Source organism: Falco naumanni, chromosome 9 (genome assembly GCF_017639655.2).
Source record: "Falco naumanni isolate bFalNau1 chromosome 9, bFalNau1.pat, whole genome shotgun sequence".
Lineage (NCBI taxonomy): Eukaryota > Metazoa > Chordata > Aves > Falconiformes > Falconidae > Falco > Falco naumanni.
Window position 1 is genome coordinate 13,667,363 of NC_054062.1, and position 16,583 is coordinate 13,683,945.

The 16,583-nt window shown below is 59.1% G+C and overlaps 2 protein-coding genes across 6 annotated transcripts in view; both read right to left on the bottom strand.

The window, feature by feature from the left end:
- Positions 1–242: 242 nt before the first annotated feature.
- TMEM150A (transmembrane protein 150A) lies at positions 243–10,669 on the bottom strand. 2 transcript variants are annotated; one of them, XM_040606285.1, is made up of 7 exons: positions 10,535–10,669; positions 7,371–7,418; positions 5,219–5,290; positions 5,013–5,080; positions 4,745–4,872; positions 3,699–3,876; positions 243–1,937 (listed from the first exon to the last, which is right to left on the bottom strand). In XM_040606285.1, the coding sequence occupies exons 2-7, from the start codon at positions 7,409–7,411 to the stop codon at positions 1,693–1,695; spliced, it is 732 nt and encodes a 243-aa protein (XP_040462219.1). In that variant the 5' UTR covers positions 7,412–7,418; positions 10,535–10,669; the 3' UTR covers positions 243–1,692. The 2 variants fall into 2 exon arrangements, with proteins under 2 accessions (XP_040462219.1, XP_040462218.1); XM_040606284.1 differs by lacking the exon at positions 10,535–10,669 and adding an exon at positions 9,509–9,711.
- A 2,299-nt stretch (positions 10,670–12,968) lies between these two features.
- The window catches only part of GBF1 (golgi brefeldin A resistant guanine nucleotide exchange factor 1), a 109,868-nt gene continuing 106,253 nt past the window's right edge, over positions 12,969–16,583 (bottom strand). For 3 of the 4 annotated variants that reach the window (XM_040606266.1, XM_040606264.1, XM_040606265.1), the window contains exons 36-40: positions 16,425–16,526; positions 15,740–15,853; positions 15,315–15,492; positions 14,969–15,106; positions 12,969–14,640 (exon numbers count right to left, since the gene is read on the bottom strand). In XM_040606266.1, coding sequence (XP_040462200.1) covers positions 14,354–14,640; positions 14,969–15,106; positions 15,315–15,492; positions 15,740–15,853; positions 16,425–16,526 — 819 coding nt within the window. In that variant the 3' untranslated portion in view covers positions 12,969–14,353. Of the gene's footprint in view, positions 14,641–14,968; positions 15,107–15,314; positions 15,493–15,739; positions 16,246–16,327; positions 16,527–16,583 lie in introns of those variants that run through there. The other variant, XM_040606267.1, reaches the window with a different exon arrangement.

Here is a 16,583-nt window from a genome sequence, read left to right on the forward strand (position 1 = left end):
GCGGGGACAGCGGCAGGGGGCCGGGGCACCCCCCGACGGGACGGGACGGGACGGGCGACTCCAGGCTGCCGCATCCCGGGGGAATCCGCTCGGCCGCCACCTGCCCGGCCGAGCCGCGGGGTCCCGGCTGGCCCCCAGACCCGCAGGGCCCCTCGCCCCCGCCCCCCGCGGAGCACGGCCCCACAGTGGCCGAGACCCCCAGCCCTGAGCGGCAGGAAAGGATGCTCTGCCTCACCCTGAGCTGGTTTTCACTTTTATTATTGTAAATTCACCACTCACTCTCTCTCTCTTTTTTTTATATATATATATATATATATATAATATATTTAAACATATATTAGATATAAAAGTCAGAGATGCTCCTCTTCAAACTACATATACTGGTGGATTTATAGGCTGATTTTGAAAAGGTGGGTGCATCAGGAAGCCCAACCTGATCAATGCGCGCAGCAGCAGCAAATGTCCCTTTCTAGGGACAAGGGAAAATTTATATATATATATCTATATATGTGTGTCTATATATATATGTAGACATATATATATATGTAGACCTATATATACACACACCCATGCACCCCTCCCCTCCTGGCCAGTCCCTGCCCAGGCTGGGGTCAGCCCGAGGGGGCCAGGGCTGAGCAGGGGGCTCGCACCAGGCAGAGGCTGGCTGGGCTCCACGCTGGGGCAGGCACGGGAGGACGGATTTAAGAGTCTCAGCAGAACATGGCATGGGCTTCCCCTGCTCCTACAGACATGCTTCCCCTTTCTGTGCCTGTGCTCCACAGGTGGGAGGGCTGGCGACAGCCCACCCCCAGGCTGGAGACCCCGGCTGGGGTGTGCAGGCTCCCAGGTGCGACAGCTTAGCTTGGCAGCACCATGGATGAGAAATCTGCCACTCTGCAGGCACTGTGCTTGCAGGACATCCCTGCTGTGAGACCCGTTTCCTAACCCAGGTGACTGCCAGGGATCACAGGAACGCCATGGCCTGGGAGGTAAAACCTGCCTCAACAATTCTCCAAGCTGAAAAAATGTGGGAAAGCTGGAGGGATGGAAGGCCCTGAGCAGCGAGAGCCCTGGCTGGACAGCTGCTGTGGTCCAGCCGGCGCTGCTGGTGTCATCCTGCAGCAGCACAAGGCACTACCCCTACCCTGGGCAGGCAGGCAGGGAGAGACCCCCACTGCCGTCCTCGCTGGGGGTGTGGACAGACCTGCGCTGCCATCACCTCCTGAGGAAGGGAAAAGGCACTCTGGGTTTTCTGCTTCTCTGAGAGTCACAGCGGCTGGCGGGAAGGCTTGCCCTGCTGAACCATACCACCATGGCAGTGGAGGAGGGAGGGACCGTGATCCCCCCCCTCAGCACAACCAGGCCCGCATGGGGAGGGGGCCTCTGATGATTGCCTCCAACAGCCCCCAGCTCAGACGGAGCAGCCCCAGAGGCTCAGGGCAAACCCTGGCTCTGCCGACAGCAGCACCAGGCTGGAATCCCCACACCCCAGCAGTGACCCCAGATGCTGCGGGCAGGGAGGGGGCAGCTCCTGAAAGGGACACTGGCTGCCAGAGGAGCCCCAGCTCCCACCGGAAGGGGAGGGCACCACACGCACCCCCAGGCAGACGGGGTCTCAGAGACATTCAAGGTGGGGGGTCACCGTCAGAGCCCTGTTTGAGGGTCCCCACCGTGAGCATGCCTCCTGTGGGGTCAGGCCATGGCCAGACCCTCTGCGTGGCTGTGGATGTGGACCGTGCTGGATATGCCACTCTCACCCTTGTAACTTTTGGGGGCCCGGCTGGCTTTCAGCAGGACCAGGAAGGTGTCTGTGGAGATGGCTCCAAACTCAAAGGTGAAGGTGCCGTAGAAGACCAGGACATCGATGATGAACATCCACTCGCACAGTGCGGCCACATGCTGCAGCACGAAGCTCTCCTGGATGAAGAACACACCACCTGAGGGCATCCCCGTCAAGGAAAGCACAGCTGAACTCCAACCACCCCATGGAGGACCACATCCCACTGCCACTGCACACTGGGGCAGCCATGAGCAGCTCCACACACCCCACACCCCCCCTGGAAAACACACCACCCTCCCCTAAAACCAAGAAAACCCGTACGCTTCCCCCAGCACGGGTGAGGCTGTGGCACACGTGCCCAAACTAGCCTCAGTAAATCACAGGACTGATGCCAGGCGGGGATTTTCTGAAGAGGTTGGGGCAGCGGGAACTCAGGCTACAGCCTCAGGGCGAGCTGGGTACCCAGATGCCTCACGCTCCCCGCACCCTTTGCCTCTTCCTCAGCCCAGGCTGACGCTCCTCATCCTCCAATGGGATGTGGTCAAAGTCAATAAAACTCAGCAGCCCTCAACCCCAGACCTGCAGCAGCCCCCGTCCCTCTGTGCTGCTGGCTGGCTCACCCCACAGAGGGGCCCTGCTGCCCCTCCTCCAGGTCCTACTGCTGCCAGAGCTTCTTTATGCTTCCCTCATCCCCACTGGGGATCTCTAGGGAAACCTACTGCCAGAGCCACCGTGGGTGAGGGGAAAAGGCAGGTACATCCCCCAGCCCTCCAGATGAAGCCCCTGGCAGTACCATGCCTTCTGCCAGCAAGACCAAGATCTGCGAGAGCTGGAGAGGCAGGAACCTGACCCACACGGGGCAGAGCCCTCTCCTCTCTCCCCTACCTAATCCCACCCCAAGATGTTCCAGCCCTTTCCCCACACTGCCCTCACCACAGCTCGCAGCTTTCCCACTTCTGGTCCCCAGTGGAGCGGCGTGGTCACAGCAGGCGGGCACCAGCCCTGTCTGCCTCGTCCTCACATGCCCTGCCTGTCCCTCCCAGCTGGCACAGCCCCATGGCACTCCTGCCCTTCCCAGCTCGCTGCCTGCTTCCCGGCCTGCCTGCCCGCTGCAGTGACGGAGCAGAACCCTCTGGCATCCTCCAGGCCCATCAGCACCCCCCAGACTCCTCCTGTGCTGCTCACCCCGGCCAGCCGCCAGCCAGCCGCTTTGGGACCTGTGGATGCTGCATGCTTCTTCCCCTTCCTGCCCAACAACCACCACCTTGTTTCCCAATTTATCCCCAACCTCAGTCCTAAATAAGCCCCTGGCTTCCCAGCCACACACTCAGGACCATTCTTCCAGCCCTGCTTCACCTGCTGCCGTGCCCTCCTCCCCGGGCAGGGTGTTTGCAGACCCCAGCGCCTGCTCACCAAGCTGTCCCTTGCCCCCCAGGCAGGTTGGCTGGCCCCGGCTGGCAGGGGTGCTGCCACACACTTGCCTGGCACCCGCACGCAGTGCTTTTGCACTCTGCTTCAGCTGTAAAGGTAACCGGGATGGACTTTGCATTGCTGGGGGCTCAACACACCTTTGTTTCATTAAAAAAACCAACCAACCAGCCCTTCCACTCTGCAAGCCTGCAGCAGTGGCTGGGCTGGGCCGCAGCAGCCAGGGCAGGGCTGGTTTGGGGCACTGCAGAGAGATACCCACCAGCATCCCTTCCCCTCCTCGGCCCCTGCACAACGCCGATACTGCTTCTCCTCCAGCCCACACCTGCAGCGAGCTGCCTGCCCCCCACCCTCTGCCCAGCCCCTCTCCTCGTACCATGCCTCGCTGCCAGACCAAAGGGCAGAGGACGTGGAGCACGTACCCCCCCTGCAAGGACCACCTTTTGCCAGCCCATCCCAGATCTCCACCCCACACCTTTCAGAAGGATACTGAAGATGAGGGTGAGGAAGGCCACAGCAGTGAGGATGCTACGTAAGTGGCCAGTCCAGTACTGCCCATGGGTTTTGGCCATGCGGTAGGTAAGGATGGACTGCAGGAGCAGGAACAGCATGCTGGTGGGAAAGGCCACCCCTGCCCCAATGTAGTGCAGCACCTTGGCGTGATCCACCTGCAGAGAAGAGACCATAGGTGCCAGCACCCCAGGATGGTCCCTGGCACAGCTCTGAGCCAGTGGGTGGGCTCATGTCCAGGCAGGAATGCAGGCAGCACCAGCAGTGGGTGCAGGCAGCTCACCCTGTGCCCAGCTCCCAGCTGAAGAGTGGATTTGGACCCACTGGTCTGATGCTGGGATCACAAAGCACTCTATGCCCAGGGGCATGGGCTGCCTGCACCCCATCCTGGGGGGTCACAGCCCTGCCTTCAGCAGAGCTGCAGCTGGGGTGCAGGGGGACCAGGGCCAGCGAAGCTGCTCCCGGAGGAGGGGGATGGTGCCAGCAGCAGCCTCCTGCCAAGCAGAAGGACCGGCTGCTGCGGGCAGAGCACTGGCAGCTGCCAGGAGGCCGGTGCCTGGCAGTGCAGGCATGGGGGTGAGCGCTGCCATCTGCCACCAAGTCTGGGATTGCTCAGGACCCTGCGAGCACAGGCTTTGCCCAGGATTCCCTGAAATCACCCCCCAAGTAGCAAAGGCCCACAGCGGGGTGGCCAGGCAGCGGGAGCATCGGCAGCCTGGCCGGGTCTCCTCTGCCCGGCTGGCACGTCCCTGACCGCACCAGATCACGCGTCCATGGAGCAGACCAACCATGCAGAGGGTCTCAGAAAAGGGTTAAACCAAACCCGGCAGCCTAACCCGGACCAAAACTAAGTGCACAAGCAAAGGTGTTTTGTAGCATCTGGGGAAGCCCAGCGGCTGGCAGAAGTGAAGGAGTGCATGGATGAGGGGGCTGGAGCAAAACAACCACCCCAAATCCTACACCACCAAGTGGTGCTGCTGCCGCTGCCCCCGGGGCTCCCCGGGGCTCCCCAGGCAGATGCCTTACCTGGAAGTTGCCCACCATGGTGAGGCCAGCAGCACAGACCCAGCCGGTGGCCAGCCCCAGGGTGTTGAGGAGGGATGGCCCAAGGCGCTCCAGGAGATGGGCATAGCGCAGCAGCCCCACCAGGATCACTGCGGGAGGGAGACACAGCCCCATTGCACACTGCTGCCTGTGGACCCTCCCCACCGGGCCCTGGCCCACACCGGAGTAGGGGGTGAGCACCGCAGGGCACCCCACTCCTGGCCTTGCTCCCCTGGCAGCAGGCACTTACCCATGAAGGAGCCCAGGCTGCAGATGAGGCTGAAGAAGCAGCTCTCGGGAGGCAGGGTGCCACACTTGCTGCGGGGACAAGGCAAGGTCCAGGGACTCCTCAGCTGGGGGGCACTGGGGTGCGGCGCTTGCCCCTCTCCCCAGGACACACTCCCAGGGGGGCTCTTGGAGCAGCCAGCCCTGTGCTCCCACCCCATGGCTGCTCACCTGACCAGGGGGATGTGGTCCAGCGTGCAGCAGGAGCCGGGGCCATCCACACCACAGGACTGGTTGTAATTCCTGCCGGGAGCAAAGGGACAGGTAAAGAGAGCCGAGCTACTGCGCAGGACCCCCCTGTCTCCTTCTCTGACCCCAGGGATGTGCCCGTGCCCTGGGGACAAGCCCCGCCGGGGAGCGACCCACCACCCCACGGGGTCCTCTGGGAGCATTGTGCCTGGGTTTCCACAGCCTGTACCCTGCCTGCTGGCTCTGCTGCCCACCCAGAGATCCTGCCTGCAAGGGGGAGGCCACAGTGGGGCGGGGGGCTGCCTGGGCCAGGGTGTGCTGGGCCCAGGGGGTTCTTGCAGCCCCAGGCGGGAGAGAGAGCACCCCAGGGCCAGCCCCCTCACACACATCCCGGGGGGGGGAGCAGGAGTGGAGCTGGGCACGCAGCCACCGACAGCTCTGGGCTTGCATGGACGGGTGGGAATGCAGAGCTGAGCAGGAAACAGCCCCCCTCGGCCACAGCACCCCAGGGCAGTGCCAGCCCGCCTGGGGGGAGCCAGATGCCTGTGGGGGGGGCGGGGTATGACAGGAGCAAGCTTCCAGGCTGCCCTGAGGAGCCTGGCACGCTGTTGGGACACCCCCCTGGATGCCTCTGCCGCTGGCGACCACCGTGGAGCCCTGGCTGTGCAGCTGCAGACCCGTGAGCCCAGGGACCTAGAGCGTTTATCTGCCCGAGACACCTTCCCATGCCGCAGCTTCTGCACACAGCCGTCATCAGATTCCCTGCCAGGGGGGTATGTGCCCCCCCGCTCTCCTGGGAGCTGCACACGCTTGCAGCAGGCTTTTGGGTGCCCCTTTGCTGCAGCATCACCCAGGCACCCGGCAGCTCTGCCTGGCATGGCTGAGTGGGGCCCCCTCCCCCTCCGCAGGCAGGGACCCCAAAGCCCTGAGCCCCAAAGGGCCCCCTCAGACACCCCCTGCCCATCAGCTGGCCCCAGCCGCTCGGCGAGCACACAGTTAAACAGGCCGTCTGGGAAAGGGCGGGCTGGGCTCTGGTGTTTTTTCAGCCTCCTCCTTTGCTGGTGGCTTTGTTTTCCAACCACAAACCCCGGCAGGCACAGAGCCCCACGGCCTCCTCAAGGGCTGCTCTTGGGGCCGTGTTTGGCTTGGGAGTTGGGGTTTTTTTTGTGTTATTATTTTGTTTAAGCCGAGCATTATTCATTGCTAGGGGTTGGCTGTGCCACAGCCAGCCCCACAAGCACATTCTTCGCAGGGCAGGATCAGCCATCGGGCAGGAAATGGCAGCAGCGTGTTTTTTCCCCTCTTCTTCAAACACTCCAGCAAGAATTAAACTAACATGGATTTTTCTCAGCAGATTTTTAAGGAGGCAAAAAAAAGCCAAAAACCCTGTGGAAGAAGTTGCCAAGAGAGCAAATAGTGTTTTTTTTCCCCAGCCCTTGCCTCTCCCATGCCTCGTCCCCCACCCTGGGGTGCTGCAGGCAGCTCTACCCGCGGCGTGCCTGGGCACCATGAGGCCATCCCGTTCCCCCAGCACTGCCAGATTTAGCCTCAAGCAAGCAAGCCTCAAGCTTTTCCATGGAGACACACAGCCCTCTGTAATTCCCTGACCACTTATTTTCATACTTTCTACATGCTGTATTTTTTCAATGGCCTCCTGGTTTGCAGCAAGGCTGGACTGTTCCAGGAGTAGCCCAGCCTGGGCAGGGAGGGACAGTGGCTTTCGATGGCCCTGCCTGGCCTTGGCATCCTTACCGCTTTGCAAATGCAGGGCCGAGCCTGCCAGCAGCCAGTCCCCAAGTGGCTTTACTCCTGAAAGCCACTCACGAGTCAGACAGGAGACACGTGTCCTGGGGTGGCTGTGCCCCATCACTGTCACCATTGCGTCTGCTGGGGGAGAAGCTGGGTCTGTGCCCCTTTTAATGCTCCCAGTAGCCCCAGCCCCCTCTCAGGGCCAGCCTGGCCCTGAGTCACCCTTTCAGCATGGTGACGGCGCAGGAGGGGCCTTGGCTACCTGGTAGCCTGGCACAGCATGGCCTGGCTCAGGCAGGACAGGTCTGAAGGGGGACACAGCATTACAGGATCTTTAACCAAGGTGGTCCATGGTGGAGGGCCCCTGCCACCCCCCAGGCCTTACCAGTTATGGACAGGGCAGATGTGGTTGTTGGAGAGTGCCATGGCGTACCTGGGGGAGAGACAACAGAGGTTACCACAGCCACCCACCCGCCTGCACCCCTGCTTTGGGCTGGCACTGGGGCCCAGCTGCAGGGACCGGCCGCAGGAGCAGGGGGTACAAGCCCTCACTGCCTACCAGGGGCCAGCACTTGCCCCATGGCACCTTCTGGCTTTACAAAGCAGGAAAAAGAAAAGCAAGTGCACAAGCACAGCCCACGCTCCGTGCCAGGACCAGGGCCGCCTGCCCTGTGCCCCCACAGCCTGGCCGAGAGCCGCCTCCTCCTCCAGTTCAGCATGGGTGGTCCCACAGGCATCCCCCACACCACGCTGCCTGCTACCCGGCCTCCAGGGGGCTGCTCTGCCACACAGCCCCCCACCCCGGCATCAGGGCTCTCCACCAGCCTATGTGCAGGGTGTCACCCCATGGTCACCAGGCTCTGCCGCGCTCCCCACAGCTGGCCAGTGGCTGGAGCAAAAAAAAGTCTGGAAAAGCAGTTGGCGCGTTGGTAGGGCATTTGGGGCAGATCAGCTCCATCTGAGATGGAGTCGCCCCTGCGCAATGGTCCGTGTAACAAGGGATTCGTGACATACAAGGGGTTCCCAGCCCCGGGGCCCCCCAGCCAGTGAGGACCCCTCCTGCCTGGCAGCCACAGCACCCAGTGGCACCCGTGCCGTTCAAACTGCCGCCGCCAGTGGCCGTAAACAGCTCAGGTTAAAAATAGGCTCCGGCACCGGTAAGAAAACCCCTCTCCCGCCCGAGCTGGCCACCTAACAGCCAGGCTTCGAAAAGCGTGATCCCAGCAGTGAGGCCCCAGGGCAGACAGGACAGCTGGGGGCAACCAAGGGGCAGTGCTGCCCACCCCAAGGGCTGCCCGCCGAGAGCACCGCACCCCCTAGGCCCCTCGCCCAGCTGCTTCCCAGCACAGGTCTCCCCCACCCACCGGTCCTCTGTGCCTCCTGGGACGGGGCCATAAACCAAGCGAGGCACAAACAGCCTGGCCCTCCTGCAGCGGGAGGTGTCCCCCATGCCCCCGGTCCCCCCTCACAGCTCTGTGCCCCCGGGCATGGCTGGCAGGCCCCGCAGCCACCACCCGCCCCTGCATGCAGCTGCCCGGCTGCACCCTGCCGCCGAGCTGGCAAGGGACACTGTCTCCTCCACACAGCTGCAGGACGTGTTTGGGGCTAGAAAAAGGGCCCAAGACCTCCCACCCACCCGTGCTGCTCCGGGCTGGAGGGGCATCTACCCCAGGGTCACCCATGGGAAACAGCCAGGGCTTTGCGAGGCACCCAGGCAAAACTATCAGAGCACAAGTTCCCTACACCAGGATCAGCATTTGGCTTTGTCACGAAGGAGGGTGGGCGATATCACAGGGGGGAACATTTAGAGGGGGGACCTACGTGGCATGGGGTGAGTTTGCTCCATCCTACACCCCAAACAGTCCCATTACTTACACCAAGGCTCCCTTTAGGAAAAGGCCCTTGTCCAGTGCCTGCAACATGGAGGCGGGGGCTGATGGACCAGGACAGGACAGTCCTGTGTGGCCAGCTGAGATGCCAGGGCCAAGGCCTCGGGAGGGAAGCAGCAGGGTGGGCTAGTGCTGCTCGCCCTGCTAACACTGCTTCTGCCCCCAGCACAAGGGACAAATGTCCCCTAGCCCCCACATCCATCCACCACATGGGATGGGTGCTCCTGTGCTGGTCACAGCCCTGGCACCACAGGACCTGGGCTGGTGACATCGCTCCCAAGGCCATTCCCATGCTAAGTGCCAGCTGCACTCGCTCCTGGACTGGGTGCGCGGTCCCACGGGGTGTCAGGGGTGTGAGGCCAGGGAGGCATGTGCCAGCACTGCTGCAGGGGACGCAGTGACCATGCGGGGTGGCTGCAAGGGGCCGGGGAACTGTGGGAGTGACTGAGTGTGCAGAAGCACCCCAACACAACACGGGCCCAGCAGTGCCACACAGCATCGCACCCTGCAGCACCCCGCACCCCCTCGGCCCGCAGCATCGCACCCTGCAGCATCCCACAGCCCTCTGCCCCGCAGCATCGCCCCGCGCAGCGCCCCCCAGCCCCTCGCCCCGCAGCCCCGCCGCGGCACTCACACGATCCACATGCCGGTGATGGTGAAGGCGGGCAGCGTGACGGGCAGGATCCCCCAGGCCGGCATCCTGGGGCCGGGCATGCCCCGCCGGGCTACAGGCGAGCGGGGCCGCCGGGGGAGCCTCCCCGCTGCCTCCTGCTGCCGCGCGGCCGCCGGGCCGCGCTCCCCATGGGCGGCCGAGGCCGCGGCCGGGCGGAGCCGTGCCGTGCCGAGCCGGGGCAGCGGCCCCGGGCGGCGGGCGCGGGGGCGGCCCCGGCGCCACGTGGCGCCCGCGCTGCCGGCCCGGGAGGGGGGGGCCGTGCCGGCACCCCGGGCGGGCCGCGCTGCGGAGGGCGGCCGCAGGCGGGGGGAGCGCGGGGCCCCGTCCCCTGCAGGGCACGGCCGGCGGGGCGGGGGCGGGCTCCCGCGGGCAGAAGCGGCGCGGCGGGGGCGGCGGGCAGCGCCCAGCAGCAGGGACGTCCCCCCCGCAGCTGCCTTTGCCAGGGAGGAACCGGGCAGCCTGCAGCGCCCCCCGTGCGCTCCCTGCCCCGGGCACCGTCCCTCTGCCCACCCGCGCGGGGCTGGGGGCCCCCAGCCAGCCTGGCCCGGAGCACGCTGTGAGCGCAGGCAGGTGGCCTTGCTCAGTCCCCTCTTCTTCTTGGGGGCAAGGCGGGGGTGACACGGGCTCAGCCTCCTCTCCCCTCGCCAAGGCTCAGCGCGAGCCCCTGCACCCACTGCCCCCCGCGCCCCCCGGGGCCGGCGGCTCACCCAGTCACCCGCACCCACCCTCCCGCCCCCGCTCCCAGGCACTTTCTACAAAGGGCCCAAGCAGGGGTGAAGGCCAGCAGCCCCCCCCCCCCCCCCCCCAGCCCCGCGGCCCAGGGCCATTGTCAGTTTTCCACGGAGGAAGCCGGGGCAGAGCGGCCGGGCTGTGGCCAGTTCCCGGCGGTAACTGCAACAATCCTGTCCCGCAGCGGCCGCATGCAGGCCTGTGCTCGCACCCCTGCGCCCGAAGCCTGCGCCCAGCCAGAGGGGTACCATCGCATACCAGGGCTTCACTCTCTGCAGATCTCATCTCCCAACGCGACGCGCTGCATCATGCTCCAGGCAGCCTCCTCGCAAGCCCAGGTCTCCTCGCAGTTCAGCACGCCAGTGGCTGTGCACTCCAGAACTTTGCTCCCAAAGCTGCGCCCTGCACTCCTGTCCACTGGCAGGCAGCAGGCTTGGCCCCCTCCCCGGCAGCCCCCTGGCAGCGCTCGGCAGGTCCTAGATCACTCCGAGCCACAGGGTGAGCTACAACCCCCCCCGGGATGCCTCCCATGGGGTGAAGGAGTGGGCACCGTGGTTTCAGGGTGCTTTAGGCTCTGAAACAGGCACAGATTTTTCCAGAGGAGTTCAGCAGCTGGCATTTCCAGGAGCGAGGGTAACTTCTAAACAAGCCGGCTCGCTGTTGGAAGGTACTTCATGGAAGTCCTTCCTACAGACCAGGTCTTCTGGATATGCTCAGATTGAATCTAAAGATTGAATCTAAAAGCAGCATTGCTTCAGTTTCACAAGTTTCAGTGCCAAATTTATGTTTTACAGCCAGGGCTTATCTTTCCCTAGGGCTTTCACCCACTAGGAAGCTTCACACCCATGAGGAAAACACCAGCTCTGCAGTAACACATCCTACTGACACACGCTAAATCCCAACACTTATTTCTGTTTCAGCAATGGAAGTTCCTGACGTAAATGAGAACAAAAGAGGTATGTAAATCCAAACTATGGTGATGTCTGTCCAGCTGCTTCTGGAAGAGTAAGACCCGTAAAAATGGGAAAGAAGCCCAAGACTAGAAAAAGTATATGCTGGGACAAACCTAAAGGCTAACATTCTGAACACTGTTCCTCGCCAACAGCCGCTGGCAGTATGACTGTCCTTTATGTAATATAAGTTACATGTAAGTTACAAATAGAATTCAAGAGACTTACCTATAAAAGTACACGCTACCTGTCAGTTGATTCTGACCTCCCCTTCTGTTCAAACACTTTCCCCATTATTTTTTTCCTCTGTAACACATGAAACCTCATTATTACAAAATCCAAACAACATTCAAAGACTTTTTTTTGGGTTTTGTAGTCTGTTCCTATTTACACTCTAGTGAAAACTGTTTAAAATGATATTCTGTCAGTCTTTCCAGTCAACATTCTTTCCATTCCAGTCCTGCTTCCTGCAGTTCCCTCGGGTGGCTTTTGCTTTGCACTGCAATTGTCCAAATTAAGATATAATGCTTTCAGTAGAAACTGAGTTTGCAAACACAGTTTAAAACAGAGCACCCCCCAAACTATCTGAAGGTAGTGGGGAAAACTGAACTCTGCCATTAGCTGATGCTACTCCAAGAAGTCAAAAGGACCACCTGGGGAACAGAGGGCAATAGTGCTGACATTAAGGTACTTGACCATTGAGCAATGGCTTACAAAGAGTTAATCATCTAGAGGTTGCAGAGAACATTTTGGAGACAGCCCAGAAAAACAGAGCCGTAAACTGAAGTGAAGGGTTGGAAATATAAAACAGAAGTGGGCTGGATACAGAAGGGCCAAGGGCAGTGCAAGAGTTCAGACACACAAATGGAAACATCTAAGGGCTGGAAGGACAAAATCTGGGAGCCATGGAGGGTGAGGAAGAGAAGACTGCAGGAGTTAAAATATTCCAGGAATGGTGGGAACGGGGCAAGAGAACCAGGGCTTATTAACACGACTTTCCTAGTATCTGCATTACTCTTTCATTACGCAATATTCAGACCTTTGCTCACGCAATTCAAATAAGTTTTTAAACCCCTTATCAAGCCTGTAGCAGTCTCCCGGAATTCTTGTGATAGGGAAGGCATTGGTGCCTCACACAGCTCTAAAGACACTGTGGCGCTGTGTGGATCTTGCCACAAAACAAAGTAGAAAACACCAGGAAGGATGTATGTGTGGTTGTCCACATCCAGGGCAAGCATTAGCCCTGGAAGAGCCCAGGATCTCTCATGCCCTCTCCAAGTCCGAATCTTGTCAGTGGAAATGAAGATTTCTTCCCCATCAGACACAAAATGCTCCTTTCTCCAAAGTCAGCCAGGTTGTCACTGAAGCCTGTGTCTCGTGCCGCAGGGCACCTGCTCCTCAGCCCTAGCCTTTGCCCTCAGCCCTGGCGGAGCACAAGCACACAGCAACACAGCACCAGTGATTTTACAGTTGGACTAACCTGTTGCCACAAGCAAGAGCAATCCAGCTGTTACAGCTCTACTTAGCTCCTCGATGGCCAGCCTCCACTGCAGCCCTGCCACGAGCTGACCATTTGTTAGGGCAAGTCCCTCTGTGCTTCCCAGAGAGCGCTCCACTGGAGGATCCTGCTATACGGAGCCAGGGGTCTGGCAGCCGGGGACAGTACCTTGACAACTAAACTCCACTCTTCCTGAAGCTCTGAGCCACAGATCCATGACAAAAAGGAGTGCTACACTGGAGCATTCATTTACAGGATGTATTTATTACACTGTAAAAAGTCCATTGGATTTGTAGCCATTTACTCTATATATACACTGGTTGTACTTGCACCCCAACCATAGGTTCCTCTCAGTACAGCATACACTGGGTTGGAGTCCCGCCCATGCCCCTCCCAGCCACCAGCGGGATTTCTGAGATTGGTATCATTGAGAATTTAGCCAACTAATTGAGAGAGGAGGAAGAACGGAGATGCAGTGCTTGCCAGGCAGCCAGCTCTGCTCTGGGCACGAGGGAGTGGAAGAGTGGGACATCCTTGCTGCAAGGCAGAAGCATAAGAATGACTACCAGGGCCTGAGCTGCAGGGGTGTTCCAGGTGGAGAAGGAGCTGGGCTCCCAACAACTAGAAAATGCAGAAGGGTGCAGTCTCTGCAGAGCTTCCAAGAGAAAGCACAGCAGGTGCCACAGATCCCCATATCTTCTCTAGCTGAAGAGGACATTCTCCTAAGTAATGGGGCTGGACACCAAGAGGCCAGCGTAGTGAGGGGTGGACAACACAGCACTGCTGTGCACCCTGGGGACTGGCTCCCCAAGCGCTGTTTGAGAGATGGCCATGGTGCTCTGCTCTCAGCTCACAGGACTCTGCGCTTCCTTCTCATCTGCTCAGCTATGCAGAGCCTTCTGAGCTTGCTCTCTCCAACCAGAAAGCTTGATTTCATCTACAGGAGGAGGGAGGAAAGTAGTACTGCCCCTGCTACACACCCCTGCTGCCTACTCCCTGTCTGGTTACCCCTGTGGGGATGTCTGTGATCCATACTACCATACTACAGAAGGAAAGCATGTGGCTACAGCAGACAAGAAGCCCTATGCAGCAAGCTGGGAGCTGCGCTGTAAGCAATCCACATTTCTACACAAAATTCTCAACCTGCTGATCTGCTGATCCCAGGCATGCCCAGAGCCCAAAGCAAGCAGTGCGACCAGAAGCATAGGCAGGAAAGCTAGGGAATGGCTGGGGAATTGTCCAGGGACTGGACTGAACAATCTGAGAGGCAGCCCCTCTCTCTGGTGTGACATCAAAGAATTTTCCCTCTTCACTAGATGAACTGGTGGCAGCTTGGTCCCAGGCTGCTGGGTGCTTGTGTTGCCTGGCCCCTGAGATTGTGAAGGCAGGAAGGAGACTGGTCAGTGGAACTGGGCACCCCTCCAAGAAGACAGGGATTTCTAGGTGGTTTTCTAGGTGGTTGCCACAAGAAAGGAGCAGAATGCGATGTGCTCCAAGGGGACTGTAGCAGCAGCCCTTCTGCTCAGGTTAGCATCATCTAAAACCAACATGCCAGCTACCAGAGAACACTTGGCCAGCATCCTCCACCCACAAAGCTTCCTCAGCAGACAGTTCTCAGACACCCTTGAACTAATTGACTTCAGAGGTTGTCATGGGGTCAGTGGGCCGTGGAGTAGCTAAGAGGGGAACAGGAGAGGTGGCTTCAATTAATGCTGGATTGAGAATGATTGGAAGAGTCATAGGTGGCACCCCAACCTGCAGGGGAGAGGCAAGAGGCTGCAGGATGAGTGGTGGCTGTGCTGTTGTAGGAGGTATGTCTGTAACGGGGCTTGTCTTTGTTGGAGCTGATGCTGTGAAAGAAGGAGAGGCAGAGGTGCTGATGGTGGGTGAAGCAGGTGCTGCAGCTCTCTCAGACTCTGGAAAAAAGGAAGAGACAAAATACAAACCTTACACAAGCCCTGACAAAGTCACTTTTCAGCTCAAAGCTAAGCAGGGCTGAAGATCAACTCAGGGGCCTTTTCAGACTTGCCCCTTCCACACGCCTTCACACGAGGCCCTGAGGAGCAGGCATTCTTCCCCAGCCTCTGCCCACCCTAGTAACCTCAGCAAGAAGGCCACAACCTATCCATTTGGAAGCACAACACCAGAGACCTGGTTCAATTTAGATCACGCTAAACCAAGGAAAAGCAGATCCATGCCACTGTGCAGGGAAGACAATTCCAGAAAGAAGAGAACAAGACTCACCACTGGCACCCAGTTCACAGGGTTTCTCCAAAGGAGCTAGGTGGGTGGCTGGTCTCACATCTCCCCCAGGAGAAGGGGGTAAGGCAGACACTATTGATTTCTGATGCTGCTGCTCCATGGGTACGCTAGGGACAGGATCTAGGAAAAGAAAACAAGCAGTGAGCCCACACACCAGTTTTCTCACTCCTTTTGCCCACCCTCAGTTGACCCTCCTTGTGCCAAGCTCCTACAACCTCCCACAACTACTATTTCATCGGCATCCAGGCACTATGGCAGCTGGGTACTGGTCAAGGTGCAAGCACTGCGTCCAAGACCTGTTTTATTGAGGTTTCTCAGCCCCTTGTACCTTGGATGACTGTCTGTTTGAAGAGCTCATCGCGCAGCCTAGGTAAGAAACAGTCAATCCGCTCCCAGGTGATCTCCCAGAGATCCGAGTACCCCGTCCGTGAGTCTGCACTGTGGAATATCCCAGCTGTATCCATTACAAGCAGCATATTCTTCAGAGACTCTGGGATGGCCTCCAGCTGTAATCAGAGACACTCCTCAGGACACAGAGAATAGACATACAGCAACGAATAAAAGCTCAAAACAGCTGATGGGCTGCCTTGGAAACAGAGGCCAAGGGGAGAGACCATGGAATAGATTTTGGAAGGATTAAAAGGTTAAAAAAAAACCCACCACCCAAACAAACCAAAACACCTTTCAAGTTTAGAAGGTTAAAACCGACGAATGGGTGTTCAAAGCACTGCAGCATCACTTTCAGCACCTTACCAGTAAGTCACTGGAGCCAGCATGCATGTATTTGTCCATAAAATCCAGGATTGTCAGCCACAGGGCAGCAAAGGTGGTCAGCGAGAGCAGCGGGGAGAGATGCTGTAGGAACACCTAGAAAAAAACACAACTGTACCAGGGCTGCTGCTTATACCTTGGCAAGCCAGCCCTACCTATCTGGAATTCCCTCTCCTTGTGGCAGGCTAGGAGCACGCACAGGCCCAGCCTGAGGAAGCCAGTGGCCTCCACTCTCCTGAGCTGTGTAGCAGAGGAGTGGATGTTGTCTCCTTTGCATGAGGCCAGTGCAGCCTGCACCACGTCTTCCAGTCCATCCAGACTCTCTGCCTTAGGTCAGTGCTATGAGCTTGTGACACGCATCATTTCACCACTAGAATAGACTGTCTTCAACTAACGTCAGGTGAAATACTTCTATTTCCATCCTTCATAAAGTCACAAACTCCTTCTTCCTGACAGTTTTTCTGAAGGCCAGGATTGTGGAGACAGTTCTGGAAAGAAGACGTCTCAACAGCAGAAGTTGGTGCAGAAGCCCAGCACTGAAGACAGTCAAACTAGCAAACTGACACCTACCCAGATCAGAGATGCTGAGAAGCTAGTAACAGCAGACTGTGGTTTTCTTGAGGCATGTGGTTTCCCCTGAGCTTTCAGGCAGCAGAAGCATGCTCACCTTGGAGAGTAGTGTTGAGGCTCTCATCCTAGTTTCTTCCATCCCAACGACATCAGCTGGGCTGATGTTCTCAAGTAGCTTGGTTAGCAGAGGGAACAGCACCTGTTGGATGAGACACGTTGACATTTCAGAGCTGAAAAATGACTGATGAGATTTGCA